This window comes from Nicotiana tabacum, chromosome 22 (genome assembly GCF_000715075.1).
Source record: "Nicotiana tabacum cultivar K326 chromosome 22, ASM71507v2, whole genome shotgun sequence".
Lineage (NCBI taxonomy): Eukaryota > Viridiplantae > Streptophyta > Magnoliopsida > Solanales > Solanaceae > Nicotiana > Nicotiana tabacum.
Genome location: NC_134101.1, coordinates 167,544,276 through 167,557,344, shown reverse-complemented (window position 1 = coordinate 167,557,344; position 13,069 = coordinate 167,544,276). Strand labels below are relative to the sequence as shown.

The 13,069-nt window shown below is 36.8% G+C and overlaps 1 protein-coding gene across 1 annotated transcript; it reads right to left on the bottom strand.

The window, feature by feature from the left end:
• Positions 1 to 6,791: 6,791 nt before the first annotated feature.
• On the bottom strand, positions 6,792 to 12,625 carry LOC107787933 (UDP-glucuronic acid decarboxylase 2). Its single transcript, XM_016609556.2, has 7 exons — positions 11,886 to 12,625; positions 11,605 to 11,752; positions 10,373 to 10,452; positions 9,905 to 9,988; positions 8,641 to 8,715; positions 7,699 to 7,791; positions 6,792 to 7,284 (listed from the first exon to the last, which is right to left on the bottom strand). Exons 1-7 carry the CDS (start codon positions 12,501 to 12,503, stop codon positions 7,063 to 7,065), a joined length of 1,320 nt encoding a protein of 439 aa, XP_016465042.1. The 5' UTR covers positions 12,504 to 12,625; the 3' UTR covers positions 6,792 to 7,062.
• Positions 12,626 to 13,069: the final 444 nt, after the last annotated feature.

Genomic DNA, 13,069 nt, shown 5'->3' with positions numbered 1-13,069 from the left:
ACTGGAACAAATGTAAGTGTTCAATTGGCAAAATATTAAGTTTGGGCACCGGGATGACAAAGTGGCATTAGTAAGCTATTCTGCCTTTATCATAAATGAAGCGTAACTTTTCACCCGTACCCGTTAAACCGCATTCTATTCATGGTTACAAGATAGTACATGGGTGGTTTGGGGTGGTTTGAATTGATGCATAAAATTCCGTTTTTATCTCTATAACGCTTGACTTTTAGTAAAAAAAAATATTGTATTACCTAATATAATCTCTGTAGAATTAAAACTTAAAAAACTTTGCAGAAGTTAATCGGAGTTTAATATTGTGAATCAAATGATTTCTTACCAATTATAACCATACGTGAATTCGTGTATTATTACATAACTGTTAAAAAGTTGGATAATTGTGTGTACAACTAGTACATGAATAAGTGCATCTAAACTAAAAATGCTCCTATATTAGATAATTTATACGTGATAATTCATGTATTATTACTTTTTGCCTAACAATTTCGTATTGTCATTCATTGTATAATAATTTTTGAATTATTATCACTGCATTAAACAATTCTTGCATAACTAGATAATAAATCAAACGGCCCCGCCCTGACAGTATCTCCTAACTATATTACTGATAACATTAGAACTATAAATTGACGAGTTTAGCAAATATAAAGAATATAAAATCTCTCTCTGTATATAAAGTTGGTCATTGAAAAAGTGAGGTGACACCTCTCCTAGGCTAGCATTCTTATTTATCTATTTTCTCAGATTTTCACAAAATTTTTCCTTTTTTCCCCTTCTTCTATTTAATTACCTGTAAGTATTTAAAGCCTAGGCAGAAAATTTAAGTTACAATATTAATTTATATTCACACCTTTTAGAGTAAAAGCCTTTTCCCCTAAATTCTATCAGTTACACAATTACGCAAATATGATTTCTCAAATTCTTTCAGTTACAACTTCAATCCTCACTTCATTGCAGAATTTGAAAGGTCTCTTCACCCTTACATTTAACATCACTATATGAACAGAACATACTATATAAATAGAACACCACTAATGCATTCACAATCTCACTTTTTCATATCCAAATACAAACTTTGCCCAATGTGGATTAGCATAAATCCCAGATGGAAAGATGAATGAAGGCAAGAGACAACACTATTACTATCTATTCAATAACTCTCCGTCTCTTACTTCACTCTTCAAGTCATCCAACACCGGTCATATGGACTTCCGTAGAGAGACATCATATTATAGGGTGAAAGAAGAAGAAGAAGAAGAAGGAGGAGGAGGAGGAGGAGGAGGAGGAGGAGGAGGAGGAGGAGGTAGGGGTCAGAATTGTTGTAAAAGTTTAGGCTTGAAACCACAATAAATTTGGGATATTTTGATGTATGAACTCTTATGTGAATGCAGTTTTTTTCTTTTGTCCTCTCCTTTTATATGAGAACTGATAAGAGTGTTTTAGAGAAATCTGATTTTTAGGGATTTTGCGTGAATTTAGGAAGAGAAAGTGGGAATTTATTCATATATGGGTTAATGGGAGGAAACAGAGGTACTAAGAATGACTAGAAGAAGGAAGGAAATCAGAGATTGTATATCCAGAGTCTGCCCAAAATGAAGTTTAATTTGAAAAGGATGATTCATTTAGTTGGTTTCATACACAAAATCGGCCAAAGTTGGCAGTTGGTTTCATTTAGTTGGCAGTTTTTACTTACTTTATTTATCCTTTTGTTTTTTGCTGCTTCCTTTTTTATTTTTTTGAAAATAGGAAAAAGGTACATCAAAAAAAATAACAATATACATAAGATAATACGTAAATTTTTTAAAGAAATCATCTTTCTAATATCTATTTTAAAAGAAGATCGGCTAAAATGCAGTTCATCCAACATATTAAATACTACATTGTTATTTCATTAATATGTAGAATCACTCTTCATACTAAATTTTGTATAATATTTATTTTTAAATTTAATAATAATTTTACTAGTTGTTAATAAATTAGACACTCCCCCTCCGCAGTAACGGTAGGTTTAGTACAAACAGTCTCATTGATGAGTTTAAAGGTAATGATAAGGATTTCACTTGGATCTAACAACTCCACCTACCAAGATAAAAAATTTCTTATGGAAATGCTTTCACAATAAATTTCCTTGCAGTTCATGTTTAGGCCATATTCGCGTCAATGGATGCAACTTGTCTTGTGCGCAAAAATGAAGATGAAACCATAACTTATATCTTCATCACCTGTCCTGTTGTGAATGCCTTCCGGAAAAATAGGGCTTCACAAATCTCATTGCCACTGATCCTAAAAATTGGATCCTCAGCATAAAAGTTTTCAATATCACTCTTAATAATTATCTCATTTCGGAGAATCTTTTTCCTTTTGTTTTCTGGAGCATCTAGATCAATGGAAACAGTAATAATCAAAATAATACTAACTATTATCTATCTCTTAAGAATGTTTTCCATCAGGCAATGAAATTCAAATTTGTCACAGCTAGGGAACCTAACGGAAACATGAAAAACTCCATCGAAGTAAAATGCCTTAAACCACCTACTGGATGGTATAAGCTTAATACATATGGGGCTCTTAAAGCGACTAAACTGTGATGCGGACTTGGCGGAGTCATCCATAGAAGCTAAGGAGACTGGATGGTTGGCTTCAATGATATACATGCTGCTACTCCTATCCAGGCAGAAATGTAGCTTTGCAACGAGATCTTCAACTAGCATGTGACTTTCAACTATGGCCTTTGGAAATAGAAACTGATTCAACGGACGTGCTTCAATATTTTGAATATGATTATCCAATGTACAACATCATTATATGTGAATGCAGGTAGTTGATGCTCCAGCTGGAGAAGGTGTTGGTTAGGCATCGCTTTAAGCAAGCAAACCAAGTGTTCCATGTTTTCGCAAAGGAACCTTCTAAGGCTTTAAGCAGTCCAATCTAAATCAAGCTCTCGAGTTTGCAGTTCCACCCCCTTTTGTGGAAGCCTAGTTTCTAGAAGACAAAGGTATTACATATTGTGTTAGGTTTATTTCGGATAATATATATACTAAATTGGTTGAACTTGGGAACCAACATGTCCTAAGTGGCATCGCTACGGAATATAATATGGCTACTAATTATTAGTATTAATTATAGGTATTAATCCAATTTCTCAACAAAAATAAAAGAAGAAAAAACAGTACTCTGCACCGCCCTGACAGTGTTAGTTTTCTGTTTCTAGGGGTTAACATCCCCACTGTGCTATCAGAAGCTAAGATGCATTTCGTTTTGGCATGTGTTAATAGTTACAACGCAAATACTAGTGTAGATGATACTGTTACGGCCCAAAATCCATTAAAGGCCGTGGCGTCAGACACTACTGTTAGGTAAGTCAACACCAAGAAGTTAATTAACTCATTTCAGTATTTTTTTGAAATCGTTTCTCTTCCTTACATTAAACAATATATAATGAACTTCATTGAGTAAATAATGATGTCTTTAACCAATTTAAATACTAAAATAAAATTTCATAGTCATCCCAAAACCCGGTGTCACAAGTGCATGAGCAATTTCTAGGAATTTAAAATGTAATACAATAATTATCCGGAATACAAGTTGGACAGAAAAGAAAATGCAATACTCTGAAGGAGACTCTGTTGGTTGCGGGTCATCTCGGGAGATGCAGCTCACTTAAGTCTCTGTATCAACCATACCGCTACGCCCAACGAGGCCACTAGACGTACATGTGCATGTGCAACAAAAATGCACAGCAAGTGTAGTATGAGTACGAAATCAACGTGTACCCAGTAAGTATTCAGTCTAACCTTAAAGAAGTAGTAACGAGAGGTCGACTTCGACACTTACTAGTGGTCCAATAATATCAAATACAGTAGAGAAGTGAATAAATATGAAACAGAGTAAATATATAAGATAAACATGTATAAAATACGTGGTACAATTTCTTTCTTTACAATTTTGCTCAAGCTCTCAACTAGCAAGTTACCTCCGTAACCGGAGCATATATATAAAGCTATAGTGGATATCATCAAGAGGCTGTCATAAATCAAATCAGGTAAAAACCCTAGGATACACCGGCTTCTAGCCAAATATTACGCATGAATTCCATAAGAATGATGTATATATATATATACATAGGAAATGCCGAGGCGTACGGCCCGATCAAACATAAAAGTAAATTGTGCACTACCGAGGGTTGAACAACGCGAACCATAGATGCATCTGTTAACCTGTCGAGGCGAACGGCTCGTTCCCATGAGAGTGTGGTACATAAATCCTGCCGAGGCGAACGACCGGATCCCATAAGAGTAGTAGAAGGAAATACCCTGCTCGCGAATCATACGTGCGACGCGGTCAAATATAATTTACGGAATTTCCCCGTTTGCGAATCATACATGCGACGCGGTCAAATATAATTTATTAATAAATCAAAATCCTTTTTCTTTATTCCTTTCAAAATAAGAACAATTCAACGTGAAGCTTTTAAAGAGATTTTTTCTGCTCGCGAAATGCACATGCGACGCGGTTACACATAAATTCCTTAAGTCATTATAATATTTCTCAATTCTTTCGAAAATACGAGGTTCATGGAAACCCTTAAAATCTTAAATTACCTCAATTCAAATTCCTTTCAACATAATAATTATGCAACCTAATCTTGTTTCTTCTCAAAACAACAATAACATTAACAACAATATCTACATAGCATGATGTAAGTCTGAAACTACCCGAACATAGGCATAACTAGTAGCTACGTACGGACACTAGTTACCTCGTGCGTACATAGCCCCCCACAATTAGAAGCACATAATAATTTAGCTCATCTATGGGGATAATTCCCTCTTACAAGGTTAGAAAGGAGACGTACCTCACTTCGAAGTTCTATAACCGGCTTCCAAGCCCTTCCGACGACTCAAATAGATGCACAACGCTCCAAAACTAGCCAATAAACAAAAAAAATCCATAAATATATGCTCTAATACTCAGAACAATTCAATTTAAATAAATTCCTAACTCCACTTGAAAAGTTGACAAAATCGTCCTCAGGCCCACGTGCCCGGATTCCTAAATTCTTCGAAGATAAAGTTTACCCATAACCTCACGAACTCAAATATATAATTTATTCTCAACTCCATGCCCAAAATCGTGGTCAAAATCCATAAATACCAAATTTTAGGTTTCTACCAAAATCCCATAATTTTCACTAATTTCCATGTTCAAATCTATGTATAATCATGTATTTAACTCAAAACTAGTATAAACTATTTACCTCGGGCTTAGTGATGAAAATGGCTTCCCAAGTTGCTCCCAAAATCGGCACCCATGAAAGATTTGAGATAAAATGAGCCAAAACCCGTTTTGCAAACTTATACACTGACCAGGCGACCTTCATAGCGAACGAGTCCATGGCCTCGCGTTCGCGAAGTCCAGCAACTCAGGCCCAGAAATTTACTTTTCGCGTTCGCGAAGGCCAGCTGCCCTACCCCTTTGCGTTCGCGTTCCCCTCTCCGCGTTCGCGTAAGCCAAAAGACCTTAGGCCCAGCTCCCCATTTCCTTCTATGCATTCGTGACTCTCCACTCGCGTTCGCGTAGGTTCCTCAAGCCAACCCTTCTCGTTCGCGGCCTCCCCATCGCGTTCGCGAAAGCTAAAACTCAGTAGCCTCCACATTCCCTCTTCGCGAACGCGGGACTTCCTTCGTGTTCGCGGAGAAGGAAACCAGACACCAGCAGTTGAAATCCAAAACAACTCTAATGATCTGAAACCACCCCGAAACACACCCGAGGCCCCCCGGACCCCGTCCAATCACACAACCTAGTCCCATAACATCACACGGACCTGCCCGAGGCCTCAAATCACATCAAACAACGCTGAAACCATGAATCGCACTCTAATTCAAGCTTAATGAATTTTAAAATTTCCAACTTCTACATTCGATGCCGAAACCTATCAAATTACGTCTGATTGGCCTCAAATTTTGCACACAAGTCATATTCGACATTATGGACCTACTCCAACCTCCGGAATCGGAATCCGACCCCAATATCAACAAGTCCACTTCTGGTTAAACTTCTCAAAACCTTCAAATTTCTAACTTTAGCCAAATGACTCCAAAATGACCTACGGACCTCCGGATCCACTTCCGGACGCGCCCCCAATACCAAAATCACCATACGGAACTATTCGCAGGCTCGGAATCCTAAACGGATATCAATAAAACTGAAATGCACTTCAACTCAAATTTATGAAATTCTTCCAAAAATGCTAACTTCCACAATAGGCGCCGAAACGCTCCCCGGTCATCCAAAACCCGATCTGGACATACACCCAAGTCCAAAATCATCATACGAACCTGTTGGAACCTTCAAATCCCGATTCCGATGTCATTTACTCAAAAATCAAACACTAGTCAATTCCTTCAACTTAAAGCTTCCGAAGGATAATTTTCTTTCTAAATCAACTCCGAACTTCCCGAAATTCAATTCCGACCACGCGTAAGAGTCATAATACCTGAAGTGAAGTTGCTCATGGCCTCAAACTATTGAACGACGCGCTAGAGCTCAAAACGACCGGCTGGGTCGTTACAAATTGGTTGCTAAGTTTAGTTAAGTCGAACTCATTTGGTTGTCGCGATCCTCTGGCATTATACTGAGTGGTTGTCTTTGTTGTTGATCCTCTTATTTTATTTCACTTGAATATCTTCAAGGAGAGCTTTGCCTTAATGAATTACTGTCTACTGTGTTTCTAGTACACTTTGCAAGCAGCCCCAATATCAATCAAGTTCCACTTTAAGTGAAAAAATAGGAACCTGTTTATTCTTATGATAATAATGGAGGTTGCTCGTCTACATCAAGTGTTGAAAAAGGACAATAGAATTACAAAATTGACAGGAATGTAACATGAACAACTATTAAACTATTCAAAGAACTAGGGGGCTCAGTCTACTGCTGCCTGCACTTTTGCTGAACTAAATGAGCATAAGAGTCATCTTTTGCCGCGGTGCATTTCGCCCCTGACCGAGTTAAAACACCATAAACAATATCCAAATACACTCTCTATTAAGCTGTGGTGGCTGAAGAAGTATTTTCTTTGTGGTCACCAAAAATACGTTGCCTAAAGTCTTGCACCATCATAGGCAGTCCTTTCGTGAGAGCTACTTTTGGTTCCCAACCAAGCAACTCTTTAGCCCTTGAGATATCAGGCTTCCTCTTGTGTGGGTCATCCTCTGTGTTTGGTCTGAACTCAATCTGAGCATTTGGATCAATGGTTTCCTGTACCACCTGCACCATACATGATACGTGTCACCAAAATGTGGTATACTAACAATAGGATTTAACTCATCTATACTGACAGTGAAAAATACTTTCACACTAACAACATATTTTAACTTCTTGTAGCATGTAATTTCCCTTATTTTTCATGTTACTAATCTCACTTTTTATAGACAATTAGTTGTGTTTATCTTTTAGGTGATGTAGTGTAACTTTTTTTTTTTAATATTGTCAATATATATAAGTTTAACTCTTGATAATACCTACTTAGTTCAATCATCTTGATTAGGTGATGAAGTCGTCTAATTTGATAAGACCTAACCAAGCTATAAAATGCCAATGCAAAGGAAAGTATATCGTAAATCTGGAGAATCCAAAACTCAACAAGAGGATTTGGATGGATGAAAAATATGTCATGCATACCTTAGCAAGTTCAAGCATTGTGAATTCGCCAGGGTTTCCGAGGTTGAATGGTCCAACATGTTCTCCTTCCATCAAGCGCATAAGGCCCTCAACCTTTAAAAGTAACCAAAATAAAACAAACTTTAGATTCTTACTCTTGAAAACTGAAGATTACAACCCATGGTTGGTCTCAAGAAACAGCCGACTCCCAGTATATCTTGTAACTTTATACACACTAAAACTAACCAGTGTCCCATTTTGACAAGTTAAGAAATCTATACAGTACGCTAAGCGAATCTCAATCAACCTGAAGTTTGCTAAGGAGTTGAACGCTAAAAAGATTGGGGGCAAGTAAAGGTACAAAAAAATAAAAGAAATAGTTTCAACATATATGCACTAATAGCAAAAATATTTTACACCATCAGGTTGAATTACAACAATTAAATGTGTATAATAATTCTAATTTGATACTCTAGCAAATAAAGTAAATTCCTTTTGAGAAAAACCTGCAATAATAGGTAAATATACTTTGATGCTATAGAACTTATTTACATTGTCTATGTAAGTTAAATCCAATCTTCTCAAAAAAAAATATTTAACTTCTCCAAAAAAGTAAAATCCAAAAGATGCTGGTCCCAACTCTGGCTTCTACTTGAAGAACATGGCATGTGCTTCCACACTACAATTTTTATCCTTGTAGCAGAGACTCGGGACCCTTTAGGTCCAAGATATTAAAAATGGTTTCTTTTCATGTTGTACAATGTATGATGCATTCTAACAAAAGAACTTTGCACGTTGATATATTGAAAACAAATTTTTATTTAGCAAAACCAGTTTGCATCTAGATGGCAACGTCAATTATTAAAGAATCTTCCATTTGAAAGCCACTTTGAGAAGCAAGCAGTGAGGCATTAATACTGAAAATGTAACATAATTAAATTAGCAAAAAGTAGAGTGCATTACCAGATCTGAAACAAATTGGAAACTTCTTGTCTGCTTCCCATCTCCATAAACCGTCAAAGGCTCCTTCCTTAAGGCCTGTACGCAATGTGAAATTATGGTTTACATCAGTGCAAAATATCATATTTGCTTTTTGTTTTTTGTTTTTTGTTTTTTGTTTTTTGTTTTTTTAAAGGCGAAATACATAAACGGACCCTTTAAGTTATCCTCAACGATCAAACAAACACTTCAAGTGACCCCTTTACCATTTTGACACTTTAAGTGGCTATTAAGTATAGCAAATACACACCCGACGCTGACATGGCAAATTAGTTGTGTCTCACCACAAATTGAGCGCGTGAGGACTTCATTAACATTTTTTTTCCTTTTCAGTTTAAATTATTATGTGTGGCCTACGCCAAAAGATGTTGAAGAAGAAGGAAAACATCAACACCCCAAAAAAACCAAAACTTGATTTCTACAATGAAGATGACGATATGATGAAAGATTCTATTGATGCCTGAGAGTTTATTCTATTTTTATTTTTATTTTTTTTTGGAAATAAGTACTATGAAGTATATTGAGGATTGTCGATATTTCCAAATCTGTGAGAATGAAAGAAAATATTTCTTTTTAACTGAAAAGTTTCTCTCAATTAGTAGGAAAAGATATTAAAGCTTTAAAGCTTTAGACTTTTAGAAATTAGCAATAACAGAAAGTTAAAAAGCGAACTCCTCCATTATTGGCGGCACCAGCGGCGGAGGAAAAAAAGCAATTGAGAACTCTAAACCCTAGCAGCTTCCATTGCTGCTGCTGTGTTGCAATTTCAGGTGAAGAAGAAGGTAAGTTTTGGGATCTGACTAAATGGATTACTGCGCAATGCCAAACCCAAAACCCCTTAAAATTTGATTAATTTTTGAGGTAGCTAGGTTGGGCGAGCGTGTGGGAAGGGTTCAGATGGTTTTTTTTTTTTGTTTTAATCAAAATTAAACGTGTGACTTTTTAATTGGTTCATTAGGTAAATGTAATTTACGCATATGGTCTGCTGCACTCAGGTGTTTACTTGATATACTTAATACCCACTTGAGGTGCCAAAATGGTAAAGGGGTATTTGTTTGATGGTAAAGGGGTATTTGTTTGATCGCGAAGGACAACTTAAAGAGGTATTTGTTTGATCGTTGAGGACAATTTGAAGGGGCATTTATGTATTTCGCCTTTTTTTAATGCAGTTTAAGAATCCATTAGGTTTACATTAGATTTTTATATTTGGGTAGGTGGAGAAGTTCACCTGAGCGACAAAGTTGCTGACAACGCGACCATCATCAATGCACATACGAGGTCCATAGGTGTTAAAGATCCTAGCAATCCTCACCTGCAACCACATGCATACATCAATATAAATTTAGAAAAGCAAAACGAGTTTGACTAACATACACTTGAAATTTATATTTACACAATCAACTCATACAAAAGCCAATTACATGTAACTTTCTATGTCAAACATGGACTGGTAACCTACAAAATATGGTAAACGACTAAGTGCTTGCGCAATAGAGAAATAATACATCTGTCTCCAGAGATGTGGTTAAACTTTTACTTTTTTACGTTTTGTCCATGTAATGCCAGAAAAACTACAATTACACTATGTATGGAGTGTAAACTGTCGACAAGTGTAAACTTCAATTATAAAAGATAACTTGGTTAAAATTCATTTTAACCTCGAATACGGATTGGAAAAGGGAAGGAAAGTACGAACCTCGACGCCAGCACCTCTGTGGTAGTCCATAGTCAACGTTTCAGCCGTTCGCTTTCCCTCGTCGTAGCAACTTCGGACACCTGTTAATTTACCATTCTTGGTCAGTACACCCCACTACTCATACATTTGTAACTATTCTAAATTTACATTAAAATATACGCACAAAAAAAGAGATTAAATAAGGTCAGCTCGTTGCACAAAGCATCCCGCATTTATACAGGATTTGGAAAAAATCGTACCCCAATATAATTAGGTAGCATACCCTGATGCAAATATCAGTAGTTAATTCCATAGCTCAAACTCATGACCTATAGGTCACACGGAGACAACTTAACGTTGCTCCAAAGCTCCAAGAAAACTTGGCTGATTAAGAGAGACTATTATCCTAAATTATCATATGGAAATTCATGTTATAATTCAACTGTGTTATTTTTCTTTATGACGGTGATGTTCAAGCCAATTTGCACATATCTCAACTATTCCACTGGTTACTATCTCCCAAAAACACAAGTACGGATAACTCTACCCATCAAAGCTTAGGCAAATAAAAGAAATTATCTAATATTTTTTCTTTGGTTGAAATTGAATTTGAGACCTCATTATTCTCTTCCAGCTTCATTAAACACTAAGTCACACTCTTTGGCGTAATTCCACTACAACATTCTGTACGAATTCATTAACTTGTAACAACTACTAGGCCAATTACATTTTTTCCTCTTCCTCTGGTAAAACTACTCCTTTCATATTTTAAAAAATTGAAAAAAAGAAGAGAAAAAGACAGCTAATTTATTTTATTCTAGGACAAAACCTAATGGAGAAATAAAAGAGAGAGAAGATTCAAGAGAAAAGGGCGCGCCAATTAAATGAAAAAAGGAAAAGATAGGTGGAATGAAGCGGCCGGACCCGCAAATCACGGTTTAATAGTTGACAAACTTTAATTTCCCGACCGGATCTAAGGAAAGAAAACTTCATTAGTTGTCATCGTCGTTGAACACGTGGCTCCACATTCATACAACGCACGACTCGGTTCCTTAAAAAAGTCTGCCATTGCTTCCGTTAGTCACAACCCTTAAGACCCAACATTAACGTGAGCCGTACCCCTTCGTGTTCGTTGTTGTATACTTGTATCCACAGACACATTAGCAGATTTCATTTCACCAGCAGCAAATGCTATCATTATTGTACGAAAATCAAATTTAAAATAATGAAATTTAAATTAAAAAAAAACTTACCGATGGGATTAACATTGCCCCAGTATGTCTCCTTCTGTGGATGTTCTAATGGATCACCGTACACCTCGCTGGTGCTCGTTAGCAAAAACCGCGCACCGACTCTTTTAGCTAATCCCAGCATGTTCAATGTCCCCACCACATTAGTCTTGTAAAATTACTCCGTCAAGGAAACATATTTTTAATCCAACATTAATAATATTACGACATATGAAAAATTGAATTAGAAACAAAAAAACAACACAAAATAATATGAATAGTAATGAAGAAAATAAAAAGGATATAATAGTCTTGACGGGGTTATGCTTGTAATGAACAGGGGAAGCAGGGCAAGCAAGGTGATAGATCTGGTCAACTTCAAGCAAAAGTGGCTCAACGACGTCGTGTCGAATGAGCTCAAACCTAGGGTTACCGAAATGGTGCATAACATTCTCTTTGCGACCGGTGAAAAAGTTATCAACGACGATCACGCTATCACCTCTAGCAATCAAACGGTCCACAAGGTGGCTACCTACAAAACCGGCACCACCGGTTACTACGATCCTCAAACCCTTACGTTGCAAGCCCAGCGGGATCTTCCCGCCCGAATTGAACGAACCGAATCCGGGTCGGTTCTGGTAGATCATACGGTGAGCCACCTGTGGCTGAGTCGACTCGGAGGGTAAGTACGAGTCGTAGATCATGTTGTTCGCATAATTTAAGCTGCCCGAACGAGACGAGGGCAAAAGGGCGAAAATAAGAGAGGCGATAGCAATGCCTGCAAATAGGAAAACGATGCGTTGTTCGCGTAACAAGTAACGAACGGGTCGAATTACACTCAACCATGGCTTGTCTGGTTTCGGAGTGTAAACGTCGGGAACCGGCTGTGATTCCGGTCCCCGGTAGATCAATTCAGAAGCCATAGTTATATTATGGGTATTCTTATTGCCCACCCTTTCTTCTCTCAAAAACTCTTCTGTACTTTTCTGTATATGCAGAAAGAGAGAAAAAAAGCTGGCCTTTGGATAGTTTGTGGAAATTGGAAATAAATATAGGGGGGAGAGAGCTGGGACAAGAGGATTTTTCGCCGGGAATTCTCACTCACACTATGGGCTGGCGCGTGGAGCTGATTTTTGAAGTTAGTATGTTGTTTTAATAGGGTCACTATTTCGTACTTTATTGCTAAAGTAGTGTATTATGGAAAAAAAAAAAAAAAAAAAGAAGAGAATATGGCTTTACTTTCTGAGATTTGGGGAGACTCACAGCCGTTTGGCCAAGCTGCAAGCATATTTTGAAAAGTTATTTTTTTTAAAAAAGTATTTTTTTTTAAAAGTATTTTTTTGAGAAGCAGATTATGTTTGACTAATTAATTTGAAAAACACTTTTGAGCGGTAATTCATGTTTGGCCAAGCTTTAAAAAGCTGCTTCTAAGTGTATTTTTCTCAAAAGTACTTCTAAAAAAGTGTTTATGGAGAGAAACTACTTTTTT

Coding starts and splice junctions, on each gene's coding strand:
- LOC107787933 (XM_016609556.2), bottom strand. CDS start 12,503: ATGGCTTCTGAATTGATCTACCGGGGACCGGAATCACAGCCGGTTCCC. Junction 11,753..11,885: donor ATAACCCCGTCAAGACTATT/ATATCCTTTTTA, acceptor GAGTAATTTTAC/AAGACTAATGTGGTGGGGAC. Junction 7,285..7,698: donor CAATGCTTGAACTTGCTAAG/GTATGCATGACA, acceptor TGTATGGTGCAG/GTGGTACAGGAAACCATTGA.